Source organism: Hypomesus nipponensis, chromosome 15, assembly GCF_054491055.1.
Source record: "Hypomesus nipponensis isolate SF chromosome 15, ASM5449105v1, whole genome shotgun sequence".
Taxonomy (NCBI): domain Eukaryota; kingdom Metazoa; phylum Chordata; class Actinopteri; order Osmeriformes; family Osmeridae; genus Hypomesus; species Hypomesus nipponensis.
Genome location: NC_140375.1, coordinates 12,462,650 through 12,479,934, shown reverse-complemented (window position 1 = coordinate 12,479,934; position 17,285 = coordinate 12,462,650). Strand labels below are relative to the sequence as shown.

At 39.5% G+C, this 17,285-nt stretch overlaps 4 protein-coding genes across 5 annotated transcripts; 3 read left to right on the top strand and 1 right to left on the bottom strand.

Annotated features, from left to right (window-relative positions):
• Positions 1 to 1,719: 1,719 nt before the first annotated feature.
• On the bottom strand, positions 1,720 to 3,605 carry mlnr (motilin receptor). Its single transcript, XM_084673891.1, has 2 exons — positions 2,837 to 3,605; positions 1,720 to 2,027 (listed from the first exon to the last, which is right to left on the bottom strand). The coding sequence occupies exons 1-2, from the start codon at positions 3,603 to 3,605 to the stop codon at positions 1,720 to 1,722; spliced, it is 1,077 nt and encodes a 358-aa protein (XP_084530017.1).
• A 1,010-nt stretch (positions 3,606 to 4,615) lies between these two features.
• Positions 4,616 to 8,518, top strand: LOC146257562 (uncharacterized). The gene is made up of 3 exons (XM_084675177.1): positions 4,616 to 4,666; positions 5,204 to 5,500; positions 8,063 to 8,518. Exons 1-3 carry the CDS (start codon positions 4,616 to 4,618, stop codon positions 8,516 to 8,518), a joined length of 804 nt encoding a protein of 267 aa, XP_084531303.1.
• Positions 8,519 to 9,874: 1,356 nt separating this feature from the next.
• c15h3orf52 (chromosome 15 C3orf52 homolog) lies at positions 9,875 to 12,957 on the top strand. 2 transcript variants are annotated; one of them, XM_084674549.1, is made up of 9 exons: positions 9,875 to 10,088; positions 10,318 to 10,392; positions 10,767 to 10,871; positions 11,010 to 11,133; positions 11,329 to 11,489; positions 11,752 to 11,822; positions 11,940 to 12,132; positions 12,225 to 12,266; positions 12,489 to 12,957. In XM_084674549.1, the coding sequence occupies exons 1-8, from the start codon at positions 10,059 to 10,061 to the stop codon at positions 12,258 to 12,260; spliced, it is 795 nt and encodes a 264-aa protein (XP_084530675.1). In that variant the 5' UTR covers positions 9,875 to 10,058; the 3' UTR covers positions 12,261 to 12,266; positions 12,489 to 12,957. The 2 variants fall into 2 exon arrangements, with proteins under 2 accessions (XP_084530675.1, XP_084530676.1); XM_084674550.1 differs by having other exon boundaries at positions 9,876 to 10,088; positions 11,940 to 12,121.
• A 1,788-nt stretch (positions 12,958 to 14,745) lies between these two features.
• On the top strand, positions 14,746 to 16,319 carry guca1c (guanylate cyclase activator 1C). The gene is made up of 4 exons (XM_084674457.1): positions 14,746 to 14,940; positions 15,288 to 15,437; positions 15,966 to 16,053; positions 16,189 to 16,319. The coding sequence occupies exons 1-4, from the start codon at positions 14,746 to 14,748 to the stop codon at positions 16,317 to 16,319; spliced, it is 564 nt and encodes a 187-aa protein (XP_084530583.1).
• Positions 16,320 to 17,285: the final 966 nt, after the last annotated feature.

The window sequence follows — 17,285 nt, the reverse complement described above, 5'->3', positions numbered from 1 at the left end:
GTAAGGCTTACAGTTTGACGATCATTCAGTAATTATTTGGCAATGACTGATCTTTCCAATACTGTGGGTAGCAGCTGTTTTAAAGGCTTTATATGTCTATTTAAGGAAATCAGGCTACAAGGTGACACAACACGTCTACATTGAATATCAACATTGCTTACTAAAATGGGAATGTTTAACATTTATGGTTGGCTTATTAGTATGTCAATAGGTGCTTTAACTGTACGAGTTTTACAATTCATCTTGCACATGGGCACCTTACACCATGCAGAAAATACATTTTCTAAGTGAAATGTGATTGGCAGGGAAATTATGCACCTTTTTCCAAATGATACAATTATTCCACCCCTATGATATATGCTATCTTATTAATATCCACAAACATTGTGGAAGCAGAATACACATTTTTGACAATTTTGACAGAAGCATTTGCCACGTGACAGTGCCGTTTTGACAGGCCCAATTTGCATCTGTGCTACCAAGATTTAGATAATGGTTTTATACATCATTACTGTACACTGGGCACTTTTTAAAAACGTTTTGTGCACACACACAGTTTAGAAATGAGGCACCAGGTATTTTACAGATTGACACTGAAAGCACCAAACATCCTATAAGGGTATAAGAGTTTTGTGAAACCCTTCTGTAAAACAACAAAGACAAATGATTATCACTTTATTGTTGGTGGTTTCATGAGGATCATGAGATTTGTATAACCTTAGCACAAATTAAAATGTCAGTTTGATTCTTTAATCTCTAATCCAAAATAAATAAATGACAAACAAAAGAGAATAAATACATAAATAAATAAATTATGACACAAATACAACATGTCTCTTTCCGCAATAAGTATCCTTTTCCTCTTTCAATCACGCATTAAGAACAGCAGTTGCGGTAAATATGGTGATGTGGAGTCCCTGCCTGCCAGTGTAAATCTTCCTCCAGGGCCAGGTAATACAATTATAATGTCAGATTACACCTGGTAGATAGTACACACAGAAGCCATAGGCTCTGGGCTCAGGTGGACCACATATTATATCTCCACACAGTCCACAATTATTATATTTTCATGATACGAAATTCAATTACAGTAAGGGGGGAACTGTAAATGAGGGACAACAAACCTTGAATATTTGTTTTCCAACTAAAGATTAATTTACAACACAGGCTGTTCACATCCAACAAACAAATATGACTTTAGATGAGTGCTTACATGACAAATAGTTCATGGAAATTATCTGTTCTCACAACAGTTATGAGCAGGATTTTCAAGTAAAAACCAAGGGAATTCCACAATATGAAACTGCATGAAAACAGAGAACATAATGTGAAATGCAATAGCTGTGCCATGGAGTAACCAAGCATCATCAGAAGTAACAACAAGAATATTATAAATTTGGTTTACAGAAATTACCCAATGCGTAAATATGCTATTACTTTTAATTTATGTAACCATCTTGAAATGATTTAAAACTGTATATATATTCAAATCCCAACAATACAAGACTATGAAAACACAATGTCACTGTAACCATGTACAATAGTACAGATATTCTTTGTGGAAGATTGAGATGGGACCTCTGATTGACACAATCTCTTCTGGCTGCTTTTGCTTTGGGTCTGTTTTGAATCTAGGTATTGGTAAGCCTCTTAGGAGATAACCCATGTCTCAAGAGACCTGGAGCATTGTGGACTGCAGCTGGGCAGCAGGCTATCCTACTACACCCCAGTTAGGGTCTCATTGAGGGTTGTGATGTCCTCTCTGACAGAAAGCTGTCTCTGGAAATGTTGATTCCGTTGAGGTCTGTGGGAGAGCAGGAACAGTCGACGAGCGGCGGCCCTGTACTTGGTAGACATGAGGTTGTACAGCACTGGGTTGATGGAGGCACTGAGGTAGCAGAGCACCATGGAGCCTACATTGAAGTTCTGACTCAGCTTGGCCTCATGATAGTCATCCACCTGAGCAAACAGGTTTCTACCAATGTGGTAGGGCAGCCAGCAGATGATAAAACCTAGTACCACTACCACTAGTGTGAACAAGAAAGGGAATGAAAGGATAAAACGTATCAGGATAGAAGAAGCAAGTAGAGAAAGAGAGGCAGAGGTACAAAAATATGGGGTTAGGTTCAGGGTTAGGAATCCTAAGGAGTGAGTGGTGAATCCCAAGTGTTACAGACACGTTTATATATTTATATTTAGTATGAGACAATATTTCAGCGGATTTTTTTATTTATCTCCCCTGAGCTCATCAATTTGACACCACAAAATTAGAAAGCCATTTAGGAGCGTGAGAGAGCTTGCCAATTTCCATTCACTTTGATTTATGACATCCTCAACAGGAACTCACTAACGTGGACAGTGAAGGCGGCAAGTTTTATGTCTATGGCTTTGTGTGTGCTAGGCTAATGAACAACATTAATATTAAAGGATACAGTTCATTAAACATGAACAAACTTCAGAAGAGACTGTGAAACAAGGTTCCTGGAAATCATGTAAGAGCTACACATCTCACAGATGATATGTTGGCACAGTAATTAAACAAGATAAACGACTCATTTGGCTGTCATAAGAAGACAATCATTCATTAATTAGACTTATTTTCTCAGACTCAAAGGTTAAGAACGGTGCACTAACCTTTTTAATAATTTAAGTGTACACTAAGTTATATCACAGGCCGGAGTTAAATTTGAAATTTAGGCTAAGTAAAAACAATTTAAGTTCATTTATGTCACCAAAATGCAGATTTTGTACCTCATGCAGTACGCATTTTTGTTTTCAGCTGGAGAGAAATTGTGTTCTATCTTGTCAAAAGTTGATAATAAAATGGTTAACTCACCAAGAATCTTGACAGTCTGCCTATGGGACCTCTCACGCACGATGGCACAGTGACCCTGCAGGTCATTCTTGCTCTTCCACAACTTGCATCCAATAGAACCATACAGGAAAATTAGGCAGAACATGGGGCAGAAGAAATAAGTGGTAGACACCCAGAGCATAGTGTGCAGTTGTCCTGAGCTAATGGCATAGTTGGTATGTTTGCACTGGCGGGTGCTGTAATCTGGGTGAGTGTCATTTTCATATTCCACCCCAACCAGAAATAGTGTTGGTGCTGCAGAGAGAAGAGCAAAGGTCCAGAGAGCAACAATTATGTACTGAACCCTGCGCTTGGTCACCACCACCTTGGCCCACAAAGGGAAACTGATTGCCAAGTAACGCTCCATGCTCAGGGCAGTAATGTGCAGGATGGTGGCGTATGTGCAGCCCTCATTGATGTAGTGGTAGAGACGGCACACCAGCCCACCAAAGACCCAAGGGACATACTTCCAGAGGCGGTACAGGTCAAAGGGCAGGCTGAGGAAGATGACTAAGTCAGACACAGCCATGCTGGAAAGGTACAGGTTGGTGGTTGTCTTCATGTCTTTGAAGCGCTGGATGATGAGGATGGTCATGGTGTTGCCAGTAACACCAACAATGAAGAGCAGAATACAGATCACGGTGACTGGGATGAGGGTGGAGGTTGGAAACAGAGAACCTTCGTAGTGGTGGTCATCCATGATGTCTGTTGAGCCAGAATAGAGCTCTGATTGGGGTTTGGTCCAGGGCATGCCAGAAAGGGAGGCAGAAAGAAAAAAGCCTTGCAGGAAGGAAGTCAAAAACTGTGGAAAGAGACAGATGTTTAGAATCAACCCAGGATAAAACAATTAATTATTAATCAATTTCAATTAATCATCAATCAATTTTTATCAAATTATCAATTTCTCTCTTTACTTGGAATCCCTACCGTCTGAACTCTGCCTCTGCAATTGTCCTCCTGAGGGTGTAGATGGAACTGGAGAGGCTAGCAATGCTGTGAAGACAGACGAGCTCTAGTGAGGGACTGAACCAGAAACAGACACCACCTCTTCCTCGTGTGTGTATGTTCATGGTTGTGTGTGCATATACTTTATCAAATAGCGAATGGGATGTGTGTAAGTCAAAGGCAGGAGGGAGGGGAAAAACTGAGAGGGAGAAACGCTCCCTCATCCATTTATATTTATCATTTGTTTCCAAATGGTCTGTTTTGTCAACAACAGAAATTATGATCCAAAATTGGCTTGACACTCCCACTTTTTTTAGCACCAGAATGTAGGGTTGTCCAAGAATGAAATGATAGTCAAGTTGTGAGAATAATGACTAAAAATATGCAAACTGAGGCGTAATCACTGGCACATCATGTTTTATACAATTGTTTACACTTTTATACATGTATTGTGAATGCTGAGAGATTATAGTATTGATTATACAGTTATGTAAAGTAGAAAGAAAAAAATGCGGGTTTTGTCCTTAGGAACTGAATGACACTCCATATCCTCTCAAAGTCAACATGATAGGCTACCTACTCATGAAAAGCTTGCATGATTGTCCATCCTAGTCTCACTTCTAAGACACACCCTACTGTCCAACTGGTGTCAGTGCATGAGTGGCCTATGCGTGAGTGATGAGTAAAAACGGGGAAGGGATCTATACTAAGTCCTTCACAATTGGCTCAGATTAATGAGCAAATGAGCTCACAGACAAACTATTCTCTGACCGGGGAGCCTTTCTGCCACAGTCACCATTGACACGGTGGGCAGTTATGGGACAAAAGGGCTGCCGTTTCTCTCTCTTCCTCTTCTCTCCTGTTCAGGTAGGGTCCTTTGTTGCTAACTACAATATAGAGTAGGTTGGAGGACAGGAAGTTTCAAATGTGGTTGTGTTGTGAGTTGTGCACGAAAGCAGAGGGCATCTCAGGCGATTATTGTGTCAGGGAAGGCTACATGTTGTTTTTAAAGCGAAAGGGTGATGATGGCACGCAATGCAAGACAAAAATATAAATTCTGATGCATGTAAACCTTGACTTTTTCATGCATCACATGGATGAGAATTACAAAAGAATTATGTCAACAACGATGTTTTTAACATCATTTTTTACAATTCTGCAACAGTGTGCCATCCTTTTTGAGAGGAGAGCTTGATATGACAAATTTGTGACGTTTCTATTTCTATGTTTAATATTTAGCCTAGTGCCTTAAATGCTTTCAATTATTAAGTAAACTTCTCAGTCAGATGCAGAATGCCACATAGCAATCTGACTGTGTGGTAGATTGTTTAATTTGTTGTTAAATTCAAGACAATAGCTTCTTGTCACGGTCAAAGAGTTGCTTTTTCTGGTCTCTTTCACTAGGCCAACTTAGCATTGACACCCACAGAGTTGCTACCCTCACCAAGGAGTCCAGAGGTGAAGTTGCAGCCGGCACCCTCATCTTCCCCCACCTGCAGCCCTCTGAGTCCAACAGTGAGTCCAACAGTGAGTCCAACAGTGAGTCCAACAGTGAGTCCAACAGTGAGTCCAACAGTGAGTCCAACAGTAAGTCCAACAGTGAGTCCAACAGTGTGGCCCCCTGTGCTCTCCAGTGACGACGAGGATCCTGTCAGCTTTGAAAGGCCTGCTGAGGCCACAACGCTGCTCAGCATCAACAAGGTCTGTCCATAGAATTTAACATTTCGACCAGGGTGATGTAAACCCTTACTGGTGATGTTACTTTACTATGCAGTGGCATGCTTAGTAGTTGTCAGCTTGATCATGTGTGCAGCTTTAATATACAGTAATTATATTTATATGTCGGAAACATTTCAACATGGGTTGGAATTCACAGCACAACATTATTCTGACAACTCTAAATCTGTATTCCGCTGTAGAGATTAGACAGGTAGCAAATCAAAGGATAAAGGTGTTGGGTTATCACAATATGCTAGCACAGCTAAAATACACCTAAGCATATATTGCACAAGTGTTTGGAACTCTTCTGAAGGCATGTCTCTATTCTGAGCTCTATTCTGGATTCCAAAAGTTATTCCTTAATTAGGTGTTTTGATGATGGTGGTAGACAGCACGCCTAAACGTTGTTCCAAAGTCTCCCATTATGTTTAATTGAGCTGAGATCTGCTAACAGCAAATACCATAATCAGATAATTTTCATGCTCATCACACCATTCAGTGATCCTTTGTGCCCTGTGGATTGGGGAATTGTCATCCTGGAAGAGACCATTCCAGGATAGGAATGTTTCATCACAGGAAAAAGAAAAAAAGGTGATATGAATTACTTTGTAAGGAACTGCAGTGACCGTTCCCTCTAAAGGGATAAATAGACCCAAACCGTGCCAGAAAAATGCCCCCTACACAGCCACCAGACCTTCTTGCTGTAGGGGTGCAGTATTCAGACCTGTACTGCTCTGGGTGCATGCCACATGTACACATCCACTTGTAGAGAATATGATGAAGGATGACTCATCTAACCACGCTTTCCCCACATCTCTCTACTAATGGTTCTCTACCCTTGTCCTCGGGGACCCTGCATGTTTTAGATGTTTCCCTGCTCCAACACACCTGCTTCAAATGAATGAGTCATTAACAAGGTCAGTAGACTCATGACTCATTTGAATCAGGTGTGTTGTGACTCATTAATTTGAAACAGGTGTGTCGGAGCAGGGAAATATCTAAGACATTCAGGGCGGAAGGGGGATCCCCGAGGACAAGGGGTTAAGAAAGCCTGCTTTAGAGCAAAACCAATATATCTTTCACCACAGAATTCTAAAATGTGCATTCATATTTGTAATGACGGGCAGACCAACATCCCCTTGTATGTGATTGTTGGCAGACTGTTCATGTTAATCAGTTGAACAGTTTTTGTGACTGAAGCTCCTGTAATGAATCATTTTTCAAAGTCACATATGTGCCATCTTTATCCACAATTGAAGTTACTTGCAAGTGCTCTGCATTTTTATACATGCCCCAGAGCCAGGGGCGTAGCCACGGGTAGGCCTGGGTAGGCACAGGCCTACCCAATTTGTTCTAAGGCCTACCCAAAAATGAAAATATCTCAGAAGAATTATGCACCGGGTGCATATCGCAAAAAAAAATCCTGAAAAGAGGCCTACCCTAAAATATTATTCTGGCTACACCCCTGTCCAGTACATGAAAGTATGTTGCTTTCATTGTGTCATGCCATACACTTGTATGAAAGCATATGCATATGTTCTGTTTCTAGATATTTATTTAAATGTCCTTCATTTGCCACCTGTTGGTGTGCTTGGAGTCATGGTCCTGCTGGAAAACCGACCTTTCTGATATCGGGTTCAACAATGAGTGCATAGGCTAGGTAAACCCATGATTTCATGATGCCTAACGTCAGCAAAGAAGCCCCAGGTCATGGGCCTATCAGATCAAATGATGTACGGTGGAAACAAGAACACCATTGATTCTGGGAATCTGAAGGTGAAATTGTAGTGGGGGGTGGACAAAATTCTTAGGTTCTTTACCACCAATTCTTAGGTGTATTTCTTTACCACTTGTGTGGTGTGTTTTTTTCTTGTAATTTTTGTAAATAAATATTTTTATTGCAAGCAACATGATTTTGGAATTTAAAAAGGGGAGCATGTATATCAGCAAGATCTACATAACATTATTTTACAACATCTATAATATTATTTAACATTCTAAATAGTGCAAATATGCCATATTTCAGTTCATGACTGTAAATCTGAATATATTGTACAAGGTTAAGACATGTATCAGGACAGGTATTTGATTTGATATTGAGATCATGCAAGGAAGTGAAGAAATAATCTAAATGAGTATTGTTCTTCTGTATATGTGACACCGTCACTAACCTTCATAACACAGAAGCACCCAATCCCACTTCTTACTAACATGTAGTTTAGAGCATTAAGGTTGTGTCCTATGCCCAGGATAAGCCTGAGAACAGTCTCAAGAGGGATTACAAATGTAATCCCCTTAACCCAGTTTCCCCTCATACCTTCTCTCTAGATGCCATTTTATGAAGTATTTCCTTTCTTGGGTGTCTTTTTTGTTAACTGGGACAATTAAGTAAAAAAAAAAAATGGTAATGCAAATGAAGTGTACACAGTTGTCATTGTAAATATGTAAGTTAATAAGTCCCTCATCTACCTGGATGACACTGAAGTGTTGGCCTACTTTAATGATTATGTTGCGTGCTGAGTCTGGTTCTTCTTTCCCCCACAGAGTCGTGCACGACTGTCGTTCAAGAGGCGTCCGCCGACACGACAGCACAGAAGGTCCGCTGGAGAGGAAACAGTGACATCTGAGCTGCACAGTCCCCAATGGAATGGTGACAAGGACCATGTCTTTGAGGCTTCAGGACAGGACGTTCAAGAAAGCCACGGAAACTCCTGTGATGAACCAGATCCTCTGAAAGTGGCCGAAGGAAAGGACAGTACAGCAGACAAAGGACTGGAGGTCACTTCCTCTAGCTGTCTAAAGGCCACAGATAAGGCAGCTCTGGCACTCCAGGAGTCAGAGGAATCAGAGGAGCAGGCCCTGGTCTCCCCATCTCAGTCACAGGCCTCAGGTCTTATGGAGGCCATTGAAGATGGACAAGTTGGTTTTTACCCAGCTGGAACAATAGATGGCAGCATTGAGACAGAGGAGCAAGATCAAGTTTTTTCAATGGTTGACTAAAATGACAATTAGAAGGTCTAAAGTGTGAACAATGATCGACATTTAACATAAATTACCAATTACATATATGTATAAACAATATTAAGTTATGTCAAAAAAGAACCAGTAGGGGTGCCATGGTAGCTCACTGGGTAGAGCATGTATCATTAAGGCTAAGGCCTAAACGCAGGTGTCCGAGTTTGAATTTGGCCTAAGCCATTTCCAGCATTTCTTTCTCTCTCTCATAAACATAATGGATGTATTTCCCTTCAAAGGCAGTCTTATGATCTCTCCACATTTCCCAGAGGCAGCCACAAAGCTGAGTCGCTCTTCCTCCCTCTCTCTCTCTCTCTCTCTCTCTCTCAAAAACTGTTTTCTTCAATGCAAATAAAGCCAAAATAAAATTAGCAAGTATGTCTTTAGAGAACATTGGTTATCTGCCGATACATACATACATACATACATACATACATACATACATACATACATACATACATACATACATACATACATGCATGCATGCATGCATGCATGCATGCATGCATACATACATGTAATTTTAAATTGATTGAATATGAATGTTTTGGGTATGCTATTATTTCTCTCACCTTGTCTAGGTAATTTAATAAATGGCCTCAAGAAATGACTAAGACAGCAGGAGTACTATTTTCGTAACTAAAACATTCATGTAGGTAACAAATAAATAAACAAATACATTAATCAATAAATAGGACAAGCTATTATACAGATGGTTAAATGAAGCATACTTCGCCAGCCAAAAAATACACTATTTAGCCTACTCTACTGTATAAGAAAAACACCTTGCATAAGGAATGAATGACTATGGTGCAATACAACTTGCCTAAATGAAAGGACATGTGCCTCTTGCAAGCCTCTGAATGGACTAAAGATATGATTTATGTCTGGTTCTTCGTACAGCACTTGTACAGCATCAATCTGTATAGAATAGAAAGATATTCTAATAAAAACTAAAAAGTACAAAAGTGTTGAACCACTAGGGGCAAAAGGAGACTAGAGTGGCTCCCACGGACATTTATTTACAAAAATTATTCAGGAATCAAGAAACAAGTTATTCGTTTAGCCGTGCCTAACCGTAAGCATATGCTATAATTTAAAATGAGGTTTGATGTAACCTTAAATTGAAAGGTCCAGAGTCTAATCTCATGCACATTTCAGAAGTCTAAGAAAACGTAGACGCCTTCAAAGTATGCATTTTCTTACATTAGAAGTTTTCACCTAAACTTTAATCAGCATCAACACAAGTGCCCGTGTATGAGGACAGTTTACTGAACGGTCTACATAAGAAAACAATGGTGTATACTATTGTTCTACTTCCTGAGAAGAAAAAAGCCTTGACGTCATCACACTCTTTTACGGGAATGACACCTGGAAACAAAAGTGGAAAAGTGAATCCTTATCAATAGGAATGTATTTATTCTACAATTAATTGCACATATTGGTATTTTAATCAAGACAATGTTTTGAGAATTACGTCTACCAACGTTCTCATTGCGGGATATTCTGAAGTTTGGGTAAAGTTATGGAGAACATTGAGTTAACGAAAATTGAGGTGAGTTGGTCTTCTCGGGATCAGTCTGCAGGTGGGACAGAAATGCACTTCGCCAGAATTCAGTCGTGTAAAAGGGTTTTTGGGATGGCCTCAGAGGTCCAATAATAGCATGCACCCGTGGATCTCAATAGGAAGTCACTTCATTATCACTCGGCTTAGTGTTGGCTAAGACTGAGGGCTCTGTTTACATGTTTAAATTCCCGGAACTTGTTCACTATTCCATTTCAAGGCGACTACAGGAAATGGTGCCAGTAAAGAACACGACCCAGAGGCAGGAGAGCATTCCCCCTTCATTCTTCCACAGGTATCAATGAGTAATAAAAAGCATATTATTTAAGAGAGTGTATACTGAAAAAAGCTTATGAAGAATCACAAATATATTTGTAGGAATACTGTTCAACTTGAATTAAATTGAAAATGTAATTTGTACCAGGACTTAAGGCTATATAAGGTAGTTATTCACTGTGGTAAATGTAGATGAAAATGTATCAGTGAGTGTGCGGTTTTCTTGAAAACAATCACATCTACAGCATCCTTAACAAAGATATGGAAATATTAAGGACAGTTGTTGAACATATTTTTATAATTTCAAGACAGAATACAGCCCTACCCTGAAATGCCTTTCCAGCCCTGCCGTGAAATGCACCCCCCCCTCTAATTTGTATTCTGTGTGGTAAGGGGCTTGTCAGTAATGGAAATCAGCAGACTGCAGGCCATGCTGCAGAGGCCCATCAAAGATCCACCTCGACCACTTCAGAAAATCGGGAGTCTACACAGACACAGGTTATTTACGGCCCTTGATTCTTAAAAAAAATGATGTTAATCCCTTTAACCATGGCAACCACATGGCAACATTGGACTTTTGAAAGGCAAGTCAAACATGGCTTTGTTAACAATGAGTATCTGTGTGTTTGTGTGTAGAGAAAGACATTATTTGGGATTCTGAATGATATTGAATACAGACGTGTGAGACCGTGGATGGTAATCGTCTTCATTATCCTCCTCATCATTGTCTTAATTCTGGTTTCCCTGGCCTTGTGCACAGGTACAGTACACATAACCCATTCACAGAACCATAAATGCATAAATTGTCAACAGCATGCCACAATGCTGTACACATATGCAGAATAAAATACAAAATACATTTTATTCCAATATGGTTCTGGTGAATACCTGTGTCTGATATTTATGGATAGTATGTATGGCTTTAACATGGTTCTGTTTCTCTTATGGAGAACAGTGATCTATGAGGATGTGGATGAGAAGTACGACCTTGCATCTTTTACGGTGCCACAATACTTCAATGGGAGCTTCCAACTACCCAATCAAATCTTCTCATTGGAGCTTCTTTCCTCCCAGTCCAATAAGACCCAACCCCTATCCATTGAACTACAAAAGAAGGTTTGGCTGATGTATTTTTGAGCTTCAAGCTTATAACAGTACTCATAAATAATATAAATGTCTATTGCAGACCTGTTCAAAGCCTTTCACACCCCAAAATTGGAATCTTTGGCCAGACAGAGAAAGCAATCTTTCTCATTTTAATGTTCTTTTGAGCCCATAAAAGTGTCGAAAGGAAGTTGTATATAATGACAGAGTTCTGAAAGTAGTGAGTCAGTCATTCACATTTCTGTTCAGTGTCCTTGTTTTCTGCCTCACCCAGCTCTATGACGTCTACCACCACTCTCCTGCCCTTGGTCGCTACTTCTCAATGGCTGAAATACAAGGTTTCAGGTGAAATATATTCTATATGTCTTTATCTGATATTCTTTACTAATTTCTACTCGATTTCATCAAACAGTAAACAGTACTGTATGTATGAGTCTAACAGTTGGTTGATGTTTGTCTCAGGAATGGCTCTGTTGTAGCTAAGTATCGTCTAAGCTTCCTGATGCCTGAGCAGCACCACCAATTGAAGAATTTCACCCTAAGTCGAGAGGTGGTGTACAATGTTCTTAGACAGCACCTGTACGACCAGGAGCCAGAAAAGGAGGGGGTGCTGTATATTGACCCTGCTTCACTGGAAATGGAGGGTGAAAAAAAAGTTTAAGTAGTCAGATTCACCTGGACATTAATATTGTTTTACTGCCAAAGATGTGTTTCATTCTGAGCGTAGAATTCTGTTTGTTTTTGCAGTTACTATTGAGTCAGTGCCTAAACTGTAAAGTATAGGCCTAGGTGAGTATACCACTACCAGTATCTACTTCTCAGTCATGTGTTTTGTGTCATGTGTTTATACGTCATCAAACTGTATGTGTCAGATGAAGTGGTCAACAAACCCCAACCACACAAGGAAGACAGAGAGATGCTCACAAAAATTAAGCAATTTCGATCAGTTGTATCTCAATTTATGTAAGTTTGATCATGTCTTCTTAAAAAATGTGTGTTTATGTCTCCCAGCTTTGCTTTAGAACAATCACCAGAATCTGAGACATCACCATGACGTCCCTGTAACAGGATGGAGAAAGAATGGGAATGGCACTCTGGTGACAGCTTTTCTACTTCTCTGAGACTTAGAGCTATGATCACTGTTTGTACATTGACAGTGTTTTCTATCTAGACAGCTATCTAAAGGTACTGTAAGTGTGCATTTGGATGGGATTCATTTATGGGGCTATTGGGTTTGAATATATGAGCTTTACAGCGGAAAGATTATGTCTGTAGCCGTGTGGACTGGGAGACACTGTTTTCCCCCCTCTTACTGTACATGCTATAACTTTGAGTAGCACAGCCAACATTTTTGCTGCTTGATTGTATATATTTATGTACCTATCAAAAGAAAGAGTGCATATTTACACCGTTGGATTTGGGACTTTTCTATTGTCATTGAAATAAAGAATATTGTAAATAAAATGAAAGAGAGCTGAAATTGTAATAAGAAATTATGTTATTACAAGTATTTACCTGTAAGTGTGCGGAGATGGATGTTAAAAATTCAGATTGAATCATTCCTGGAGAGCAAAAGATGGGTGGACAGAAATTTTTATTTCAGTTTAGCTTGTTTTTTTCTGCCCTCAGTACCCACTGTCTGGAAACAGTGTTGGGGATAAAGACTGTTGAGTTTCATAGTCCACATTTCTCAATCTTCTCAATCTTCTTTTTGGTCGAAAGATCTGATTACCAGTTTTCATCATGTGACGCCAGAACTGTTGCCACACCTAAATTGCAAGCCTTTTGACATAAGGGACTCAAAAGAGGTGTCAAAGTTGACAACTTCAGTCTTCTTAGCAAGATTACTTTCAAGACCAGTTCTAAATATATGTCTTACTGTGATTGAATGTCGTTAAACCAATGTGTCTCCTGGCTGGAGATCTAAATTCCACTTGCCAAACGATACAGTTGCCAATACATTTTTCTCTTACTTGAGGAACAGGCTTAATCTATGTCTGCGAAACTGGGCCCTAATGTTAGAAAATGGTAAAATAATGAAAACAATCTCCTTGAAAATATAAAGAGTGTATTGATTTTCTATGGACACTATAATATAGACTTGGCCATGTCCGTACTGATACTGTTTAGTGTATTGGCAGCCATTCCTGTCTGCTGCTCCTGGCATGAGTCCCTGTTAATCCTGCTTTCAAGATGGTTAATCGCCTAAAGGTAGATTTACTATAACAGGACTGCTGAGCTTTGATATTCTGATTGATTTAAACACTGCTCTTTCATTTGGAAGCCTCAGCCTAGAGGTCTTAAATTGATGATCCAATCAAAAGTCATAGACATGAGTCATAGGTCACTGGTGGCTTCAGACCCAGTAACTTCTCCACAGTTGCTGGTGCTGGTTCAACAACATGGCATGTGTTGATCCTCTCAAAGTGTATAGGTGATTTTAGATTGGTGATTGGACAGGGATTATATTGACGATCAGTTTGTCAGTCCAGTTAGTGGTGAGTCTTTATGCAGTCATAAGTCCTTTTGCGTTTTGATCACAAGTTATAACAATCTGTCTTTGGGGATGTTTTCTACAGTTTAAAGGAAAATGTTATATTTATAAGGACGAAAGTGATCTATACCTACTTCAAAGCTTAGTAGCAGGAGCTGGAAAGTGTACATAAATAATTGCATTCTATTTCACTTTTACTAGATAAAAATGTATTTCTGAAATGGCTGAACTTAAATAAAGCTTACTGGGGTCCCTTTGCATGTTCTGTAATTTATGTTACTATAACCCTAACCAAAACAGATCCAGGTTGAGGTATTCCCTGACCCCACTGCCACTGCAGGGGAATCCTTGTTTCAATAGGGTTAGTCTTATGTGTTCGACTGTGGGTGGCGAGATTCAGTGCTATAAAAATAGAATGTTAGGCAAGGAATTAAAGTTGTCATGCATGTTCTGCCAGTTCAGTGGTTAGGAACTGTTGTGCAAGTGTCCACTACATACTACAACTACTCTGCACGCCAGGGATGTTCTTGAATTCTTGGAAGTGTTCAGTTGTTATCCAATTAGTGTGTTAACTCTCTTTTTAAGGTTTACTTGCCAAGGGGCTTACAGCTAGGATTAAGTCAGTCAATGCATTGAGTCTGTGCCTGTCAAATATTGCCGGCACTACACTAGCCCAGCCTTCGCCAGGCAGTCTACCTTTGTCAGCTCCCTGCAGTCATCTGGGTGCTTTGGACAGTATCCCCACCGCCGAAGCCTCTCTACACTGTAGAAATCATGGGTGCCCACGGCTCCAACATGGATGATATTTTGGCAGAGGACATGCACCACTGGTATAACAAGTTTATGAAGGAGTCTCCATCAGGTCTGATCACCCTTTTTGAGTTAAAGACCATGCTGGAGCTGCAGGGCATGACAGAGGAAGCTGGCAGCTATGTAGACCAGGTCTTTTTTACCTTTGACATGGATGGGGTAAGAGACACAAAGCCTCTTTCCTTCTTAATGTTAATACCTGTTTTGTGTTTTTACATGGTGTGATTTGCATGCAAAGTATTTTGAGACTTACAATCATGCTCCTTTGTCTTATTTGACACTACAGGAAAATGAAAGTTGTATTTCTAGTAGTAAGTAGAATGATTAAGTATGGTCAAGTGTGATGTCTTGATGCTCCTGTTTTACAGTCAGGATCATCCGTGTCTACCTAACTCAACTTGCTCTGTACAGTAGAACATCTGACACTGCAAGACTCAAAGAATAGTCAAAAGGTAAAAAATGGCTGACTGCATCTAACAACCTTCTCTATATATTTCTCTTCTTAGGATGGCTATATTGACTTTGTAGAATACATAGCAGCTGTAAGTTTAATGCTGAAAGGAGAGATCAATCAGAAACTAAAGTGGTACTTCAAGCTTTTTGACCAGGATGGAAATGGGAAAATTGATAAGGATGAATTGGAAACAATATTTAAGGTATGTCATTTTTATTTTCTAATTTACTATCAGTGTTGAGTGACTTAAATAAGGTTTGGGGCCTATACAGCTGACGGTTTATCTTCTTGGAATAGCCCCCTATTTCAGAGCTCTGATGGGGTCAAAAACTTTAAAATAGCCATGAACTGGACACGACCTGTAATCTGAAGTTCTACTTATCTAGTCCCAACGTCAATACAAGCTCCAGTATGACCTAAATCCGTTGCTTTGCTGTGTAAAACACATACAATAGATAACACAATATTTACACTCTGCACTGTGGAAACCAGAACAAAAATAATAAGACATTCATTGTAATATTATGTTTTTATATGATGTTTATATATGACAATGTATTATGTTAAATACAGTGTTTCCATGCACCAGGCATGTGTGTTAAGCTATTTTCATTTAGTCACATACTGAAAGTTAAACATTTCAGGGCATCAGAATCAGAAGGGATTTTCACACAGTGTGTGTGAAAGTGTGTGATGACGTGCTTGTGTGTGTATCTTTCACGTCTCCCAGGCTATACAGGACATCACCAGGGACTATTCTATTCCTCCTGAGGAAATTGTTACCCTTATATATGAGAAGATTGATGTTAATGGGGAAGGTAAATACTATTTGATAGATAAGTTGACTCAAGTGTTGAAATATACTTTTTGAATGGCATAAAATACCTAAAAGCAATGACAATATACTTGGATGGATTTTTGTATCTGATAAGTATGGCTTTATATTCATCCAGGTGAGCTGACCCTGGAGGAGTTCATCAGTGGAGCAAAGGACCATCCGGACATCACAGAGATGCTCGCCAAAATGATGGATCTCACACGAGTCCTGGAAATTATTGTTGAGGGACAGAAGAAAGTTTGCTGAGTGACTTGTCTGGTTGCTTATTCATTGGACTATACAGAATAATTCAACAAATCTAAGCAAAGAAAAGAAGTGGAAAGCAATGTAAAATAATTTGTGAAAAAGGAGACTTTGTTCACTCCGATAATTATATCTCAACTGATCTGAGGATGGAATTGCAGAGCTGACAACACTGCTTGACAATGAGTTCTATAAGAGAATCACCTGAGACAATGGAGACCTGCTTGTGATCGCCTATTCTTAGTTCCTCTACTCACCAAAAGATTGTCTTAAAAATGTTTCTTAAAACAGAAAATCTAACATCAATTTACATTAGGCTGTGACAACAAGTCTAACCACATATTTATCAAGCTGTGGACATCCCGCAGAATGGAGAAATAGTAAATTAGATGTTACACTGGCAATGTTGAGTAATGATTGCTGGTTGCTGGCTGCTGGTTGATCATTTACTGTTGTAAGGGATTTAACAAATGATATGTTTGCTGGTGGCACTTTCCACTAAGAGACACACTGTGTAGTGCACAGTTTAAAATGGTTATAATGCAATTCCTCAACTTTCACCTGAATCTAATAGAACATAAGTTGAGCCATCAGACTAATTGGAGTTCATGTACCTATTTCAATACAAGGCCACCCAATCCCTACTCACAATTGGAAATGATTGCACTTTATAGAATGAAATGTCCCCAACCAACCTGTTTCATTCACATTAACTGGTCACACAATTACAGTTTTCATGTTAAATAAGCTACTGCCTCTCTTGTTAAATTTGATTGTCTGTGACTGTGAAATCATTGCGTGTATAAGGCTGTAATTGTACAGTATATTATTTAAAAGTGTTTCACTTGCCTTAAAAAACCCGATATATTTCTGAAGAAAATAAACGAATAACAGTAACATTTCCCTTTTACTAGTCTCTATAATATCATACATGATATTGCACTGGACAAGGTACGGGCAGAGCAAGGT

Coding starts and splice junctions, on each gene's coding strand:
- mlnr (XM_084673891.1), bottom strand. CDS start 3,605: ATGCCCTGGACCAAACCCCAATCAGAGCTCTATTCTGGCTCAACAGAC. Junction 2,028..2,836: donor GCAGACTGTCAAGATTCTTG/GTGAGTTAACCA, acceptor TGTTCACACTAG/TGGTAGTGGTACTAGGTTTT.
- LOC146257562 (XM_084675177.1), top strand. CDS start 4,616: ATGGGACAAAAGGGCTGCCGTTTCTCTCTCTTCCTCTTCTCTCCTGTT. Junction 4,667..5,203: donor TCCTCTTCTCTCCTGTTCAG/GTAGGGTCCTTT, acceptor CTCTTTCACTAG/GCCAACTTAGCATTGACACC. Junction 5,501..8,062: donor CGCTGCTCAGCATCAACAAG/GTCTGTCCATAG, acceptor TTTCCCCCACAG/AGTCGTGCACGACTGTCGTT.
- c15h3orf52 (XM_084674549.1), top strand. CDS start 10,059: ATGGAGAACATTGAGTTAACGAAAATTGAG. Junction 10,872..11,009: donor GGGAGTCTACACAGACACAG/GTTATTTACGGC, acceptor GTTTGTGTGTAG/AGAAAGACATTATTTGGGAT. Junction 12,133..12,224: donor AAATGGAGGGTGAAAAAAAA/GTTTAAGTAGTC, acceptor TTGTTTTTGCAG/TTACTATTGAGTCAGTGCCT.
- guca1c (XM_084674457.1), top strand. CDS start 14,746: ATGGGTGCCCACGGCTCCAACATGGATGATATTTTGGCAGAGGACATG. Junction 14,941..15,287: donor TTACCTTTGACATGGATGGG/GTAAGAGACACA, acceptor TTCTCTTCTTAG/GATGGCTATATTGACTTTGT. Junction 15,438..15,965: donor AATTGGAAACAATATTTAAG/GTATGTCATTTT, acceptor CACGTCTCCCAG/GCTATACAGGACATCACCAG.